Source organism: Leguminivora glycinivorella, chromosome 9 (assembly GCF_023078275.1).
Source record: "Leguminivora glycinivorella isolate SPB_JAAS2020 chromosome 9, LegGlyc_1.1, whole genome shotgun sequence".
NCBI classification, from domain to species: domain Eukaryota; kingdom Metazoa; phylum Arthropoda; class Insecta; order Lepidoptera; family Tortricidae; genus Leguminivora; species Leguminivora glycinivorella.
The window spans coordinates 857,259-876,905 of NC_062979.1; the positions used below are offsets into that span (position 1 = coordinate 857,259).

The 19,647-nt window shown below is 38.2% G+C and overlaps 1 protein-coding gene across 1 annotated transcript in view; it reads left to right on the forward strand.

Annotated features, from left to right (window-relative positions):
• LOC125229322 overlaps positions 1 to 19,647 on the forward strand; it is a 476,654-nt gene that overhangs the window by 437,183 nt on the left and 19,824 nt on the right. The window contains exon 4 of the mRNA XM_048134130.1: positions 16,985 to 17,137. Within this exon, the coding sequence (XP_047990087.1) occupies positions 16,985 to 17,137 (153 nt within the window). The remainder of the gene's footprint in view (positions 1 to 16,984; positions 17,138 to 19,647) is intronic.

The window sequence follows — 19,647 nt, forward strand, 5'->3', positions numbered from 1 at the left end:
TTCGTAAAGTGCCTACGTCAAATCTTGGGATTGGATGTCAAAGAGGACCTCAGACTCCCATGAGCCGTGGCAACAATCCGGGATAACGCAAGGAGGATGATGAAATGCCATGCAACATCTGCGGCGCGCAATCTCGGCCCCGTAGGAACCGCTATAACTTACAGCGGTGGTATCGAACGGCCTAATGTAGCGGTTTCCTGATTTATTCCGGAATTTTCTACGTTATTTACCTTTAATACACTATTCTTGAGTACGTGGCTTTTTCAATGTTCGGGGAAAGATTTACTTTCGAAAATAGGCTGAAAACGATACCGTACTTGGGTAAAATATGACGTGATTGATTTAGCTGTTGCATATTATTAGCATAGAGGAATAAGTAAAGAAAGAATTGAAATTCGAGTTATTTGTAGTGACATCTATCGTCAAATAGCGTAAATTATCAGTACTGCTACTTGTCAATAGATGTCGTGACGAACGAAAAGTCTTAACAATTTTTAGCTAATATTACAATACTTTAATACTACATCGGTATTCCGTTTTCAATTCATTTTGCTTGTAATATAAGTGTTAAACTGTTTTAATATTAAACTTTTGGCAGACGCGACACTGTTGACACTTGGTGTCGAGTAGTGGTATTGATAATTTACTCTATTTGACTTGTGATTGACGCGTGTTTGACGCTAGATGTCACTACAAATAACTCGAAGTTACTGATAATAATAATAATAATGCACTTGTGAATGGGTTCCAGCAGGCGTTCTACATGACATCAAGTATCTCCAAACGGCCTCTACGTGTTGGATCTATATCCCCACGCACGCCTTATAAATGACCGGGCTCGAAAGACCCGAGACTTTAAAAACGGAGAAACACATAATAATAATATAATATACGTACTTTATTGTACACCACTTATTAATAATGAAATTACAAAAACAAAACATAATTATTAAGAAGCAGGTAACAACAGGCGGTCTTATCGCTAAAAAGCGATCTCTACAGACAACAAGATATACGGACTTACAATAATTTCCTTACTTATTCCTCCTATTAGCAAAGAGGATTGAGTAGAATCATTAACTGTCAAACTTTTCGGTTCTGTAGCTTAAGTTAACTAAGCGTTAAGAGTCACTGTTCGACCGGTTTGGCTCAGTCGGTAGTGACCCTGCCTGCTGAGCCGTGGTCCTGGGTTCGATTCCCGGTAAGGGCACACTCACTGACCTGACTGTCAGTTGCGGGACTTCGGACCGTCAACATCAGCTCCTGAGGATGCCTCGTAGAGAGGCAAAACACGTGTCGAGTTTTGTATTTTTGGTGGTGGGTTGTTATATTTATTTGCGTATTTATTTTTATTTTTGCGGTGGGAGAGTGGGAAAATTAATTGCATGTAAAAAATACGCAAGTAATTATAACAGGTTAAGTTCTAGTTTACGATTGCCATGTAAATGTCTTTTCTATGTAAACGCAAGTACCGTATTCATTAGGGTCCCATTCGTGACGATTACAATGATTATCCCTTATCTAGGCCAACCGCGGTTTAATCCGCACCGCCAGAGATCAAAGGAATAGCGGTTCAAGCTGAACCCTTTTATTTTTGCTCGCTCGTTTTATAGTGAGCTATGTGTAAGCGTTGGTAGCTCAGTAACTTTTTGTCTTTTAATCGGTCGCAGGATCAAAAATCGGTTTATATCAATGATATTTGCCGTTTTTCGCCAAAGAGAAACATCACGGAGGAAAACTTAACTACTAAATGATCCGGTCTGGCCTAGTACACTGAGAGAAAATACAACCAGTTTTCATGTTCGTTCAACAAGTTTTTTGGTTAAAATAGCGCCTACGTGCTCTTTGGTTCAAACAACAAGCTACTTGTCATTTGAACCGGCAATATATTTGAATCAACAAGTCGAAACACTGATTTAAACTTTCACGATTATTACACATAATTATTTTTAAAATCGGGACTTAATCGCGTATAACTACATATTAAACTGACCTCCAACATTTCAAGGACGGCGTTGTCCCCGTGATCTCGGAGAAGACCGGCTTGAAATGACATCAACACCTTCTGACAGCCGCGCGAGTTTTTCATTATCAACTTGAACTGTCTGCGCACTAGGGATGTTACTCAACAAGTCGATTTTATAAAAACAACCTGACACATATTGTTTTAAACATACGTTTGGCTGATTCAAACGGATAAACCGCTACAAGTCGAACTTGTTAAATTCACAATGCAAATTTCTCTCAGTGTAGATAGTGACCCTGTCTGCTATGCCGTGCTCCGGGGTTTGAATCCCGGTAAGGGCATTTATTTGTGTGATGAACACAGATATTTGTTCCTGAGTCATGGATGCTTTCTTATATAAGTACTACTTATATACATAGAATACAAACTTATTAAGTACATATGTATAATGTTTATCATCGCCTAGCATCCATAGTAAAAGCATTGCTTAGTTTGGGGCTAGGTTGATCTGTGTAAGGTGTTCCCTGATATTTCTTTTTATTTTAATCTAAATGAGGCCTAGTTTCTTTTCTAAGTTAGCTGCTGTTAGGTCAGATGGCAGTCGTTTACATGAAAACTACTTTCTTCGTTTAAGATTTACGAATTGTTCAACTAAGCAAAGCGCGAACGAAGCCTCTCCTTTTTAACCCTCGACGCAAAAACGACGGGGTGTTATAAGTTTGACGTGTCTATCTGCGTGTATGTCTATCTGTGGCATTGTAGCTCCCGAACGGATGAACCGATTTATATACATATATTATATAGGTTTTTTGTTTGAAAGCTGTTTGAAATTAGGGTCGTCGTTAATTCGGGACGTCGGAAGTGTTCTTACCCGTGTTCGATGGACGTCGGTCCAATATGTCGAAACTTGTTTCAAAATTTAAATTCTGTATTATTAAGTTATTCTGTACTGTTATGTATAAGCAAAATACTCCTAAAAATGCTTGCTTTCGAAAATAATTGCCTATAATTCTTCTATTTATATTCCCGAGAAGATTAAGGCGTGTTTGTTTATATATTATTATTTAGACCTGTTTTATCCATTGCCCCAAATGTCTCGCATCGATGTCCCCACATACCTTTCGGATTGTACCCGATAATCCCGTTCCCGCGATAATGGAAACTAACCGCAATCGGCCCGAACAATTACGCGTTCATGTTTAATCGGCGGGACCTTTTGTTGTGATAAACATATTTACATGTACAAGTACAGTCAACCAATTTGAATCCTAGGCCACTGTAGAACCGTTTCATAGTAAACGTCGAAGTGACTTCTTAGACAAATACAGCACGGTGTCAATGAGACAGGGTTCTAGAGTGGCCTAATATTGGTTGACTGTACATGGACATTAAAGGGGAAGGGGACATTCGGAAAATTGCGGGTCACAACTGGATGAGACTAGGTCAGGGCCGGGACAAGTGGCGTACTAGAAGAGAGGCCTATGCTCAGCAGTGGGCGATAAAGGGCTGATATGATGATGACGACGATGACAGGGGATGTTCGGGAATCCGGACGGTTTTAGAATTTTTTTTTTTCTAGCCTGCGTTAGTGTCCCACTGCTGGGCAAAAGCCTCCCCTCTCTTCCTCCACTCGACCCCATCACTCGCATAATAAGAACTCGGACTACGATAGATGGTGTAGGTAGGGGTTCAGGCAGACCAAAAAGGAGATGGTGCGACGACCTGGAAAATTTTTATCCCAACTGGTGGGGAAATGCGAGTGATAGGTTTTAGAATAACCACTTTTTTTTTAAAGATTTTCATAAACCACGGCTAAGAACACTCCCGACTAACTCAGCTTTCAAGTAAAAAAAAACTACATCTAAATCGGTTCATCTGTTCGGGAGCTACGATGCCACAGACAAACACACACACAGACAGACAGACAGACAGACAGACAGACAGACAGACAGACACGTCAAATTTATAACACTCCGTCGTTTTTGCGTCGGGGGTTAAAGAAAAAGCTTCATTGGCAATGATCTAATTTCATTTTGACTAACAAATGAAATCATAATTATTGTTCTCAAAACGTAGACCAGGAAAGCCACATTTAATCTCAAAATGTATGATTAAGTTAGTAGACTTGAAAGTAACTACTTTTTCAGTACAGATGGCCGTTTTTTTACGCACTAGTTCAAGAAGTGGTTCATTATATGTCAGGTCGAAACTTCGGAGGGCCATCTGTACTGAAAAACGTCGTACGATACTCGTGCGAAAAGTAAATTCGTTATAACTTCCTTTTTTACGCACTTGTATCGTAATGTACTATTTTTTATTCGTATAATAATGGCTGATGGCGGCCGGGACCACGAACTGCCGAGTGATGTCCGTAGCATTGGTTATTCGTATCTCCAAAAGAATCCTTCATTAAATGCACTCCACTTACTTGGCAAATTCGTAATGATATTTGAAAATGTATAAATTCGTAATGATATTTGAAAATGTATCAAAACATGTCGAGCGTTTATTCGACTTCATTATATTTATTTATTGCACAAAAGTAAACCTTAAAGTACAAAAGCCATACTTAGCGCCATAATGCTTAAGATCCGTATTCTACAAGTTTTATGACAAATTTTCAATAAAATGTCATATTTTCGTCATAAAATTACCAACGACAGATTTTTCCTTCGCATTCAAAGACGTTGAATTTGAATGTGTAAAGTTTCATCGCCACTTCGCTTTTATTGCTAGGAAATGTTGGAAGTAAAACTTATCTGTGGATTACGTGTTTATGGTCTCCAACTCTCCACAGGTGGTTTAAACGGTTATAAACTGAATACTTAAGGTTCTTATTCGGTGTCTTGTGGCCTGATAAAGGTATAAACAGAACTACGAGTAAAATGTGCTAAAAGTAAGGTGGCATTAACACTGTAAATCTGTACATACAACCATACAAACGGAACCAGGATATCCCACAGTCGACTTCTACGACAACCACGGGGGTGGTGAAATTCTTAACTTATCACCACACGAGGCACTTGTTACTATTCTATGTTAATAGCTTTCCTTTTACTTTTCGTGTGTGTATAGTCCCTAAGGGACCGTCCACACTCAAGAGACGCATGTCCGCCGACGCGGAACGGACGTCAGCGCCACGCCGCCTGAATGTAATTTAAAAAACGTCTCCTCAGTACATTTTGTATAGGAAGGACGCGCAAGCGACGTCGCTTGGCGCGCTCCAGGCGCTGCGCCGCCTGGGGGCGCGTCTTACGTCTTTCCTATACAAAATGTACTGAGGAGACGCTTTTTAAATTACATTCAGGCGGCGTGGCGCTGACGTCCGTTCCGCATCGGCGGACATGCGTCTCTTGAGTGTGGACGGTCCCTTAGGGACTATACACACACTTCCGACGTGCATCGCCTGAGTGTGGGTTGCCGCTTAGGAAGGCAAAATGCAACAGAAAAAGGGTAGTCAAAGAAGGGGTAAAAGGAAAGCCATAACATAGAATAGTAACAAGTGCCTCGTGTGGTGATAAGTTAAGAATTTCACCACCCCCGTGGTTATCGTAGAAGTCGACTGTGGGATATCCTGGTTCCGTTTGTATGGTTGTATACGCGTCGGCGGACATGCGTCTCTTGAGTGTGGACGGTCCCTAATACTCCAGTATATTTTTACTGAAAAAATGTAAGTATTTATTTACGTATGAAGTGTGTGAAGAATGACGATACATGTTCATTTGATTATTCACGCCCTTTCTCCGCTCATACACATCTTGTGGTGAAAAATGAGTTTTCTCCCGCGAGTACTATTGCTTACAAAGGAATAAAAGGGTTTGAATGTAGTGTTTACTGGTAACTACGTTATTTTTTTATCTTGTGTATATTATTAAGGATAAGTATGCACGATGGGTCTGCTGAAAAACTGAATGAAACTCGTTCCTACTTTTTAAACTTAGTATGTATATGTGAAAGAGCGTATCAAGTCAAGGCGTACTGAGCTAAAACAAGATTTCGGCTTATGTGCTAAAGCTTGACCCACAAAATTCTACTATATGTTCGAATACAATTGTTTTAAGATATAATCTCCGCGCCATGGTTATAATTGGTAAAGATTTTGATTTATTCACTTTGAATTATTTTTTACCCGACTACGGCAACGCAAAAGGAGGGTTATGATATGAAATGTCATCAACCGTATTCCCGGACTTATACGACCGTCAAGGACAAAAGATGCTCCTATGTCAAGCCGAGAACGCACTTGCTACCAGTATGAAGTTGTACATGTCCCTAGAACAAACCATCGACATCGGCGATTGGGGAGACAATGAAGAGGACTCAACCGAAACCAACGTTTATGTCGTAGCTTCAACAATGAATTTACCATGTAGCTGTAGTTACCTTGGCTTGGTTACAAAAGTAGCCGAAAAAAATCGAATATTTTACTGATTCCGCCAACGGATTCCGCTTTAAAAGCGACGTAGTTTGGCGTGTTCGCCTCCATGTAAAAAGGTACTATTACATTTTATTTATCTACCTCAGAATATTACCTACTTCCTTGCGGGACTGTAGTCCAATTAGGAGTGCCACAAGGCTCAATTTTAGGTCCATTCCTGTTTTTGGTTTATATAAATGATTTGCCATGTATAGTGAAAAACTTTTGTGAAATAGTACTTTTTGCTGATGATACATCACTGCTTTTTAATGTTGACCGAAAATCTACGGATTACAATGTAATTAATAGCACGTTAGCTGATGTACTGCAGTGGTTTACTGTCAACAATTTACTTCTTATTTCTAAGAAAACCAAATGTATTCGATTTTCTCTGCCGAATGTTAAACCAATCGATACAAAAATACTTTTGAATGATGAATGCTTAGAGATGGTAGATACAACACTGTTTCTTGGTTTAACATTGGACAAAAATCTACAATGGAGTCCTCATATAAAGAAACTAGCAAGCAAATTAAGTTCAGCCGCATACGCCGTTAGGAGAATCAGGCAACTGACTAATGTTGAGACAGCTCGCCTAGTGTATCATAGTTATTTTCACAGTGTAATGTCATACGGTATTCTGGTTTGGGGCAAAGCAGCTGACATACAGACTATCTTTGTATTACAAAAGAGAGCCATTCGTTCTATTTACAACTTAGGAACACGTGAATCAGTAAGAGAACTCTTCAAAGAAATTAATATCTTAACTGTAGCTTCCCAATACATTTATGATAGTATAATTTATGTTGTTAAGAATTTAGACTGTTTCACTAAGAATTCTGATATCCATAATTATAACACTAGAAACAAAAATAAGCTTGCCATAAAGAAGTTTCGTGTCCGTAAAGTACAGAAGTCATTTGTTGGGCAATGCATTCATTTTTATAATAAGTTACCTGACACTGCTTTGAGATTACCCCTCCCAGCTCTTAAGAACTACTTAAAAAAAACATTGATGTTAAAGGCTTATTACAGAGTCGAGGACTATTTGACAGACAAACATGCATGGCCCGAACCAGAAACTACAAAAAACGAATAGCAATTAAAATAATTGTATTATGTATAGAGGACACAGTTCAGATAAGAAAGCACATCAAATATTTTATATTTTATGTTGTGTAGGTAAATTACATATTTAATGATATTGAGATTCATATTATCTTTTTCTTCTGTGACAATTTGATATGTTTTCTCTGAAGAAGAACGACGTATTATTAAGCAATAATATAATTTATTGAAATTAATTTCCATAGAGTACCTAGTCTGTTCATATTCTTTGATGAATACTTTTGCATGTTAAATTGTATCTTGTTATTTAATGCATGTTAATTATAAGATGTAATGTTTTGAAAAGAAGTTGCCCGCCGAGTTTCTTGCCGGTCCCATAGTGGATACCCCCCCACCCAACTGAGAGGGGACTGAAATCTTCTCGAGGCTGAGGCGTAGGGTTAGAGCCGGCGTAGCTTTATTTGACGTTCATATGCGCATTGTAATATGCCTACTTGAAAAATAAATATTTCATTTTCATTTTCATTTTCATTTCATTTTCATTTTCATTTTCATTTCATTTCATTTCATTTTCATTAACTCCCCACTTCCCTAAAATGGGGGTGGAAGTTTGTATGGATCATTCCGCAATTTTCGACTTTAACGCGAGCGAAGCCGTGGGCAAAAGCTAGTAATATTATAAATGGGAAAGTGTGTGTGTCTGTTTGTTTGTCTGCCCTTCACGGCAAAAAGTTGCGACGAATTGTGGTGATTTTTTAAGTGGAGATAATGGATGAGATGGAGAGTGACATAGGCTACTTTTTGTCTCTTTCTAACGTAAGCGAAGTCGCGGGCAAAAGCTAGTATTTCATAAATTCTGAAAAAAGAAGTACGACTTGGGTTTTGAACCAACGACCTTCGGATTGAAAGTCGTACGTCTACCACTAGGCTACCAGCGTTTCCCTCTGTAATAAGTGTTTTAAAATTAACTGTAGGTACATAAGTATATGTGTTTTAATTTTCAAATCATTAAACTTTATTGAAATTGCAAAAGAAACCACGTAGTCTAGAGCAAAATTAAATGACTGGTAAATTGTAATTCTCATTCTATATCCTTTAAGCAAGCCCCATTACTCAAGAAAGGAAATAAGTGGCCTGAAAAAAGACCGGCATCCCGCATCGGAATTTCAACCACATCGCTTCTCATATAAAGACTAAAAGCGAGGATTTTTTAAATATGAATTTCGGTTTAATATTTAGACATAATGGCCAATTCAAACATTGTCGGGAATTCCTTGGGAATGTGTGGCGTATGGGGTGTGGTAGTGGGGGGTAGATTTATGGCAAGTAGGGGGCTTAGGAGTGAAATGTGTTTACATAATTATATGCTATTGTTGTCACTTTGTTTAATATTGAAAACCGCTTTGAATAAGCTTACTTAACTTAGCTACTTTCTTAGGAATCAGTAAATTATACAGGGTGAAATAAAAAGACCGTTCAAACGTTGCACAGTGACTTTTGAGGTCATAATACACAACTTTTATCATGGGACCAATGCTGAAATCGCGAAAAAAAATTTGGCGGTTCCATAGAAATGAGATCCACACACAGGCGACGCACGTCGTAAGACGCGGAACGGACGCCAGCGCCGCGCTGTCCGAGTGTACAACTTGCGTCGCCTGTGTGTGGGTAAGGGCTAACATGAAAGTCGAAATTATGGAACAGCAAAATTTTTTTTTGCGATTTCAATTTCGGGCGACCCCAAAAGTCCTTTTTATTTCACCGTGTATTAAGTAGCTTAAATCATTGTCAAAATGTTGTTTCTATTATTTGTAATGTTTATTAACAGACACGTTTTACTTTTTTAATATATTTTTTTTTTTGAAATATCAGCAATATCTACATGTGACAAATAATGAAGACACAATTATTTTCGTGGAAATGTAAAACAAAAATTACAGATGGTTTAAAAACACCACCAAATCTACAAAACATGTAATTTCAAGAAAAAAGCGTACTTGCAACCCTTCTAGTGTTTCAGATGTCCATTGGCGGTAGTGATCGCTTACTGTCAGTCCTTTCTGCCCATTTGCCTCCTCTGGCATAAAAGCTATGTGTCTTACTACTTATATAGCAATTCTTATTTGTCGAAGCAGTAATAAGGGACCCAGTGAACTAATAACACGTGTGGTCGTGTGCTTCCAAAGTATCTGTCCAATCTCGATAGGACATAAAATGGGACCCAACACTCCCACTTAATCTAACTCCATTTTATTTAACCAACTCGATCAGCATTCAAACACTCGTACAATCGAGTTAATAAATATATATGCGGACAACGTGCCAAAAACATATATCCACAACCTTAACGCATAAGAAATAAAGACGTGTATACATATTTCTGGCACTTTGTCCGCATCCATATTTATGCCTTGGCTGTACAGGGTACGAGTGTTCGAATGCTGACAAATATGTTCAGCTTTATTCTTTTGGGATAAAGTAGGATATCGGACGGATATTTGTGGATATCTCACGTGGTATTACATATGCACGGCACGGTTTCTAAGTTAGCTTCGGAATGAGAATCCTCTGAAGTGAGCAGAATTATAGGTACCTAGTAGAAGTTAGTGAGGTGAATGAAATTTTGGAGATGCCTGGGTGGAGATATATAATATGATTAATCTAATAACATTATCGTAGATAACTTACAGAGATATCTGAGAAGACAAGTAACATTTATTGATGTAGGGAACAAATCAAATTATTTTATTAAATATTTTTGATTTGCTTTTTTAAGTAGTAACACTACTATTTATAAATTAGAAACTGAAATAGATACCATACACGAAAGAAAAAGCGGTCGGGATGGTGTAGCGGTATAATTAGCCGCGTTAGCTGGACACCCGGGTTCGATTCCCGGCTTCGCCAGTGGGCTTGATCGCTTTTTCTTTAGTGTATGATATCTATTTCAGTTTTTAACATTTATTAAGTTAAAAATATTAAAATACATAAGTAGCTTGCATTTTCAACCTTTTCGGAAGTGTGATATGTTTAGCTTACTATTTAGTCTTTAAATATGCGATGAATATAAAATTCCAGTCAGGAAAGTCAGTCATTAATTATCAAACATTATTATCTTTCTTAAATATTCATTTTAGTTTGGCGTCTCACAATAACCAAAATTACTCTTAATCCTAATGAAATGTGTTTTTTTTTTCGTTTGAATAGGTATTAGGTAGATCAGGTCAGGTGTGATCACGATCACACCTGACGGTAAGACTCCTGCTTTAAAGACTCATGCTACACAGACTCAGGCAGGGCAGGGCATTCCACTCCTTGGCGGTTCACATCACAACAGAAATGTTGAAGCGAAACGCTTAGTGCCCTAATCTCGAATTATTTAATTTATTTATTTCACGTGGATATGGCGTTAGCGTCTAAAAATAATTTATTTGCGTCTGTGAAATAAAATTTCAAGCTGACAAAAAAATTAATGAAAATTGATGCAAAATAGCCCAGTTTTATTAAAAGCACATCACACCAAAACTGTTTGTTGAATGTAATCTAATAACGGTGAAACGCAAATAAAATTGTAATATCGTAATATTCTCAATTTTAATATCGCTAATAAAAGAGACCGCTCAAACACCACGGCTGTATCAACCGTATTATACGTTTAGGCTGAGAGACGAAGGTGAAACTACGTACTTCATTTTGCCACATAACTTTGTACTTAGCCGTAATTGCGTTATTTCTATTTTTAGCTAAAAATCCGATTAAATGATTAATCAATCAGAAATACCCTAGACCCTAAACTAACTAACTATCCAAAGTGAATCTTGGCCCCCGAAAAGAGAAATCGCCACCTGTCCCGATCCTACGCAGCCTCTTGCCTTACTTTAGAGTCTTTAACACACGTAATCCACAAATTGTTATTTTAATATTTTTAGATATTTTATAAATATAGAACCTACCTACTTAGTCAATTTTCATAAGAGGTAAACATATTTATTAGTCGTTTAAGCAATTTAATATTGTTAAATCATTAAATCGTTAAATCAACTATTCTTATTCTTATTCATTCTTAGTCAATAAAATCCACAATAATCCGCTCATCTCCCACACTACAACTCTAAGCATATTACGGGTTCAGGTGTCTTATCTCTTCAAATATTAGCTCAAGCGTGGCCTTTGATTTTTGAAGGCCGTTATTACCGTTTCGCAAGAATAACTAATATTTTATAGACGTCGTTGTTTTAGGGCCTGAACATACATTGCGGGCGTAGGGTTTTGTGTGAGTTGTGGGTAGAGAAGACAATAGAACGATTTCTCTTGAAGCAAGGTATATTCTTATATGGCTTTATTATTACGGTTAAAGTTTTAATGTTTTGACATTCTTTAGGTAGTGTATTATTAATGAAAATGCTTAAAAATAAGGGATTAATTTGTATACGTAAGTGGGTAATGCAAATACATATTTTTCGTCGCTTAGAACCTATTTGTGCACAATATACTCTGTCTCTGAATAAGCGCTGGTGGCCCAGCGGTCAGAACGGGCGACTTTTAATCCGGAGTTCGGGGGTTCAAACCCCGGCTACCAATGAGTTTTTCGGAATTTATGTGCGAAATGTCATTTGATATTTGTCAGTCACTTTTCGGTGAAGGAAACCGGACTAATTCCAATAAGATCTAGCTTACCCTTCGGGTTGGAAGGTCATATGGCAGTCGCTTTCGTAAAAACTAGTGCCTACGCCAAATCTTGGGATTAGTTAGTTAGTTAATTAATTGATTTATTATCATGAAATGTGTGGTGAGGGGGTAAAAATTTCATCAGCACCTTTCTTTCTGTGGGTGTCGTAGAAGTCGACTGTGGGATATGGGTTAAATTGTGGCGTAGGCGAGAGGCTGGCAACCTGTTACTGCAATGTCACAATTTCGTTTTCTTTCAACCCTTTAACTGCCAAGTAAATAGTGGCACTGAATCTTCAGTAGATTCATGTACTCTACCGGTCTACCCCTTTATGGGGTATAGGCGAGAGTGTATGTACGTATGTATGTAATAGTGAAATAACGTAAACAAAGGAATAATAAAAGAAGAAGAGATAACCAGTTATAATACGATAAGTGTCCACGGTAAACAGCCAAAATAAACGCCGCTGTAAATCATAAGGCATTTTCAGCACAAAAAATGTTGAAACATTTAACACACAGATAAGTGGGCTGTGAAATACGGCCCGCGCCTTAAAGAGGCATTCGGGTTTAAAAAGTTGAACGCTTAATGGTATTAAAAATAAACCGGCCAAGAGCGTGTCGGGCCACGCTCAGTGTAGGGTTCCGTAGTTTTCCGTATTTTTCTCAAAAACTACTGAAACTATCAAGTTCAAAACAATTTTCCTATAAAGTAATTTTTATTAAGCAGAAACGTCTGCTAACGATAAAAAGCGTAAAAAAATTAGCGTAGATAGGAAGCGTAAAAAAATTTTCCATTTTTTCCTTTAATATAAAAAAATTTTCCTATAAAGTCTTTATAAAAAAAAAATATTTTTCCTCTAGGAGCGATTATTTCCGAAAATATGAATATTATCAAAAAACGATTTTAGGAAATCCGTATTCATTTTTAAATACCTATCCAACAATATATCACACGTTAGGATTGCAATGAAAAAAAAATCACTCCCCACTTTACGGGTAGGGGGGGGAGGGGGGGTTACCCTAATAAAACATTTTTTTCCACTTTTTATTTTTGCACTTTGTCGGCGTGATTGATATACATATTGGTACCAAATTTCAGCTTTCTAGTGCTAACGGTCACTGAGATTATCCGCGACGGACGCACGGACGGACGGACACACATGGCGAAACTAAAGCTATAAGGGTTCCTAGTTGACTACGGAACCCTAAAAACATAAGTTACATTATACTTTAAACGAGCAATTTTCGTATCAGACCAACGAATATTGCTCGCCAATTATCAAATAATTTCAATCAATCGTTTTTTTTTCCATGGCTACATTTACATACATACATTTTTAACTTGTGGGTACATTCATATGATTCAAGGTACAGCGGGGCAATTTCAACGGGGGGACAATTGCAACTGATCCATTTTTTTTTTCATGTTTTACAATGCATTATTAAATAGAGTGTCCACCGGTTATATATGGCACGCGTGTTCAATGGATATATGTGAAACTCAACTTAATAGTTATAATAATGGCGGTATGGGAGAGCAAGCAGCTACACGGGCGGTTCTACAAGGCCCTCACGGGACCCGATGTAGATCTGCTCGCATCGGTGAACTGGTTACGATTCGGGGACCTCTTCGGAGAAACCGAGGGTTTTGCCTGTGCAATTGCGGACGAAGTTATGATGACGAACAACTACCGGAAATATATCCTGAAGGACGGTACGGTCGACATTTGTCGGGCATGCCGCCGTCCCGGAGAGTCACTCAGGCATATCATTTCCGGTTGTTCTCATCTAGCTAACGGCGAGTACTTGCACAGACATAATCTCGTAGCCAGGATCATTCACCAGCAACTTGCTCTTCAATACGGCCTTGTGGACCGCGAAGTACCGTACTACAAGTACTTACCTGCGCCAGTTCTCGAAAATGGTCGTGCCACGCTCTATTGGGATCGATCTATTATCACTGACAGGACTACCAATAAGCCTGACATTGTGATAATAGATCGACCGCAACGCCGGGCCGTGCTCGTTGACATCACCATCCCCCATGATGAGAATCTCGTGAAAGCCGAGAAGGACAAGTCCAGTAAGTACCTAGACTTGGCTCACGAGATAACCGCCATGTGGGATGTTGATTCAACGATCATTGTTCCGATAGTCGTTTCAGCGAACGGTCTCATAGCGAAGAGTCTCGACCACCATCTTAAGAGACTCTCGCTAGGTGGATGGATCAAGGGCCAGATGCAGAAGGCGGTGATCTTGGACACGGCGCGGATAGTCCGACGGTTCCTCTCTCTGCAGCCCTAACCACCGGCAGCTTGGGCCCTGCCCCGCTGCTGGCGGCACCCTAGGTTAGGTTTTTTATAATGTGTTTATATGTTTTATATTCTTTTGTAAGTGTTATTTTTATTTTACTTTTACACTCATATTGTACAAAACCTAACTTAAGAAGGAAGATAAATAAAGGAAATAATAATGGAAAAAATGGATCAGTTACAATTGCCCCCCAGTCGGGATTTGTCCCGCTGAACATGACATTAAAATGTCAAAATTCCGGATTACTCAATAGTTTCCGTAATGGGAAAAAATGAATTTTGTATCCAACTTGGACAAGTTATTTCTTCGGCTCATATTTAGAATAATTATCGTCTAAAGTCATGGCGCAGTCGGTAGGATCACACCACAGTGTCCACAGTTTACAAAAAAAAAGTCAATCTAATATAAAAATGTATTAAGATGACGGACGAATCAAAATTAGGACATTTTGAACTATAGTTGAGTCACAGTATAATAAAGAGTACTATCGTACAGTGTGGCCACTCCCGCTCCCCGCTGAAAGTGCCGCCCACCCCCTCTTGGTTACCTTGCAGTTACCGCCTTTTAAAAACGCGAACAGTCGACCTGTCACTTGTCACTCATACAAGCATGGTACGCGTTCACCTACACGAGCTTGATTCGATTTTAAATTGTATTAAATTAAAAAACTTTTTTAACACACACACTACTATTTCCATTTTATTATCTAACAATAAATTTTCATGCAAATTAGCCTCAAAATCTCAGAGTGAATATGTTATTGCCTTCCTTCACCTATAAAGGTAGTAAGATGTACGATATTAGCATGCACTTACGACATTCTTATTTTAAGTAGCTCGCAGCTTGTTAAAGTTGTTAACAAGTATTTGAAGGGGTGAGTATTGTGTGAGTTCGGAGGTTGCATAATTTGGGGTAAATGCGGAATTTGATGATTGCTAAAATGTTGTACGTATCATAACATAATACACCGTGTTTTTTTTGTAGTCCGTTAAATTCGACATGTCGTTGGGTTCGTTATCAGGAACCATCCTGTATAACAGGATGCACTTTTAGTTAAATTCGCAAAAAAAATGTTTTTCATCGTTTTCATACATAATAAATGAATTAATTAGTGTGAGAGACCCTTAAGAATAATATTCAAGTTATTGTCAAGTGATTGACGACACATGTCAAAACAAATAACATTGGGAAGTGGTAAAGGCTGAGGCACACGTGTTCAGTAATTGTTTTTATTTTTTTAATAACTCGATAACCGTAAGAGTTAAGACGCTAGTTTCTTAGAGATTTTTTGTATTTGAATTAATTGTATTTGATCTAAGGAACCATCCCTTAAATTTAACGGAATTCAATAAAAACAGGGTGTATATTATTTTGTGAGTAGATGTAGAAAAGATAGCTTCACTTTATCAAAAAACATTTTTTTTTCTTTTTTATATACCACCTCGGCGGCGAACGGGCATACGGTCTGCCTGATGGAAAGCGGTCACCGTAACCTATGGACGCCTGCAACTCAAGGCGTATCAATTGCGCGTTGCCAACCCATTAGAAACTTAGATACCTTCTTTTTCGAGAGAGCTATTTCTAACTGGCACAGTCGGTAGGATGCGAACCTAAGCTGCCATAGATGAATTACATATAAGTTGACATTTAAAGTTTAAATTAGGGGTCGCGTAAATCCCTGAGGAACAAATTAGGGCATATTTTTATTTTGTTGTCGATTACACTTTTTTTATTTCTGAAATTTTTTGCACTTTTTCTACTCAGAATCAATCAATCAATTAAAATATTCTTTATTCAAATAGGCTTACAATAAGAACTTTTAAATGGTCAACAATGTACAATTTTCATCTTATTATAAATATCAAAGGAATTTATTGGTGCAATGAACAATATTGTTTTAACTACATTGAATTAATAAAATTATATCAATCTAAATCTAAATCATGAGCTCTTTCGATTCTACTCAGAGACAAAAAATGTCCCAAAATTTCCATACATTTTTTTGTCTTCCTCTGAGTTACGATTAAACAAGTTGTATAAGAAATTGTAACTCAGTGGAAAAAAATTGTGAGACATTTTTTTTCTCCCGAGCTCATGATTCTGAGTAGAAAAAGTACAAAAATTCCCACATTTGAAGGAAAAAGTAAAACAGACAAGAAAATAAAAATATGCCCATTAATGCAATCAAGTTTTAGCAATCACTAAAATAAATTGTCAACTACATATTACGACTACTCATTTTGAATCAGATCCAATTATTTTATTGAATATTTTTGATTTGTGTTTGTGTAGTCACTATAATTATATAAATCATAAATTGAAATAGATATCGTACACGAAAGAAAAAACGGCAAGGCCCACTGGTGGCCGAGCCGGGAATCGAACCCGGGTCTTCAGCTTACGCGACTAACGTCTTTACCACTAGACCACACGCCTGGGGCCGTTTTTTCTTCCGTGAATGATATCTATTTCTATTTACAGTTCAATAACAGTTAAAATGATTTTTTTTCGTCTTACATTAGACTTATACATATTTCGTTTATTTCCAGTCACATCACGCAGACGGCAAGCTGGCTGCCTCCAGTGGAAAGCTGGCCCAGCTCCAGGGATGGGAGCAGCAGCAGCCAGGAGGCTGAGGAAGAGGAGCTGCCGTACGGGTGGGAGCAAGCCTTGGACAGCCGGGGAAAGCCTTATTACATCAAGTAAGTTCTACACACAAACAGATAAACACTCATTTTTTAACCCCCGACGCAAAAACGACGGAGTATTATATGTTTGACTTGTCTGTCTGTCTGTCCGTCTGTCTGTCCGTCTGTCCGTCTGTCTGTGTCTGCGTGTGTCTGTGTGTGTATGTGTCTGTATGTCCGCATCGTAGCTCCCGAACGGATGAACCGATTTAGATTTAGTTTTTTTTTCTGAAAGCTGAGTTAGTCGGGAGTGTTCTTAGCCATGTTTTATGAAAATCGGTCCACAATGTCGGGGTCGGGGGTTTTTTCAAAATTTTAATTTTGTGGTTAGGTTATGTTATCAACAGAAGTCGGATCGCCAGGGGTGAGCTATTTTCCTACTAATTTGACATGACTGCCGTCATATTAGTAATAGAATAGCTGACCCTCGCCGACCTCTGCTTATCAGATAGAAACACATTCTCCAGAGCTGGCAACAAAAAACAGCCAGGAGCTAAAGAAAGAGGAACTGCCATATGGGTAGGAACAAGCTTTTGACAGTCAAAGGGGGCTTTGAGCTACTACATCAAGTAAGTTCTTAGAATAGCACATAAGTTCGTACAATCACAAATTCCAGGAATCTGGTGAGGGCCTACTTCATAGTTGGGACCCGGCGCAAGACATAAACAGCCAGAGTCACGGATCTATACGGGTTCTTTTTGTACCTTTTTGGTACGGAACCTTAAAAAACGTCGTTACAATTTTTAAGGAGTATTTAACGTCCCATCAAATGAGTACCGTCAACTGAAGAGTTAAGTACGCCCTGCATCCAGGACCAATTTATTTTTGCAGCTCCAGCTTGTCTCTAAATGCACAGAAAGGACAGTAACAGTATTATACAGACCAGGGGCCCGTTTCTCGAAATGTACAAGCCTTGTATTACAAGTGCGCGAACTGTCAAATCGTATGGGTTGTCATGGAAACACACTTGTAATACAAGGCTTGTACCTTTCGAGAAACAGGCCACTGATAGCGTACATTCTTTTACTAAATATATTTGCGAAAAGGAAGATTAAACCCTACATGTGGTAGTAAAAGAAAAAAATCTAAAGATGATACATCCAGGGATGGTTTCCTGTAATTAATGATGTGAACGAATTATTTGTGTGGGTATGCAATGTCATAAAGTGCATCCTTACAAATATAAAGTGTATACAAGATATACGCAGTAAAATTTGTCTTTATGCTTTCGATACAAGAATATAACTGAGATTGGCAGCACTTGGATTATGGTATTTTACGACCCAGACGCAGATGTTCTTTTGCTATAAAATATCCATATGAAGCCGGATACTTTAGTTTTACGTCACTAGTTTCCAAAATAATATATTAAGTTTTAAGTCGGGTATTATTTTATATCCTTAAGAGGATACGGTAGCGAAAATGCTAAAATGGAAAGGAGCCCCCCTTTCGACTTGGGAATTTTAGTTAAATATACAAATTTTATTAACTAGATTTATCGAAAAAAAAAATTGTCCATTAAGAACAACTCGGTCAAAAGATATTTCAAAAAAATCTTTAAAATCGATGTTCCGCTCTCGACTCTTTCCTCCTTCAAAACTTGGAACGAAATTTGAGAATCTGAATAACAATGAAATAATCTATGTCGGACCGTTTAGCTTTTTTGGTTAATTGTTACCAATCTTGAGTACCTAGGTATCACACCTTTTTTTGCGCCACAATGAAAAAGGCCGTTTTTGGAAATTTTTGATTGGCTCTAGAGTCTTTATAAAGCAGAATATCAAAAAAATCAAAACGGTCCGACACAGATAAAAATAATAACAATCTGTTTTGAAAAAATCATTGCTCTATCTTCAAAACCAGGGAGGAAATAGTCGAGAGCCTTTGTATGGAGAATTGACCCCTACCGTATCGTCTTAATAAGCTAAGTATAAATTAAAACTTACAGCTTGAACATTCCACTGAGCTAAGAAAAGATTCAAAGCTAGATAGATGAAAAGTTCATGTCAAAGTCGGGCTAATCTTATTTTGCATGGCATGAATAACAAACCTTTATATATTTTAGGGTATCGCTCCTACATCCGATATCGGATCGGATAATGTGAAAATGCTGTAAGGGTTCCGTTTTTACCTTTTGGTACGGAATTTTGAAAAGTATACTGTACCCTTACAGCGCTTACACATTATCCCGCCCGATATCGGATGTCGGACCGAATCCCTTTGGTAACTTTAACATCGTGCCCACATCAGACACACTTATGGACCGACAGATAACTGTCTGTAACTCTGTATGTCAATTTGCTAAATATCTCAAGACCTACTAACGCCGTGGTTTGCGTGGAGTTGCACGACCGCCGTTGTCGCGTCGCATCGCATCGCTTATCAACCACAGTTCATCGACGTCACCCACCTGAGATACTTCCATAGAGATCGAAGGTTTGATTTCGTCGCGCCGCGTCACATCGCATCGCTGTCGCGTTCCCGTCGTCCACGCAAACCACGGCGCATAAGAAACAAGTTCATCT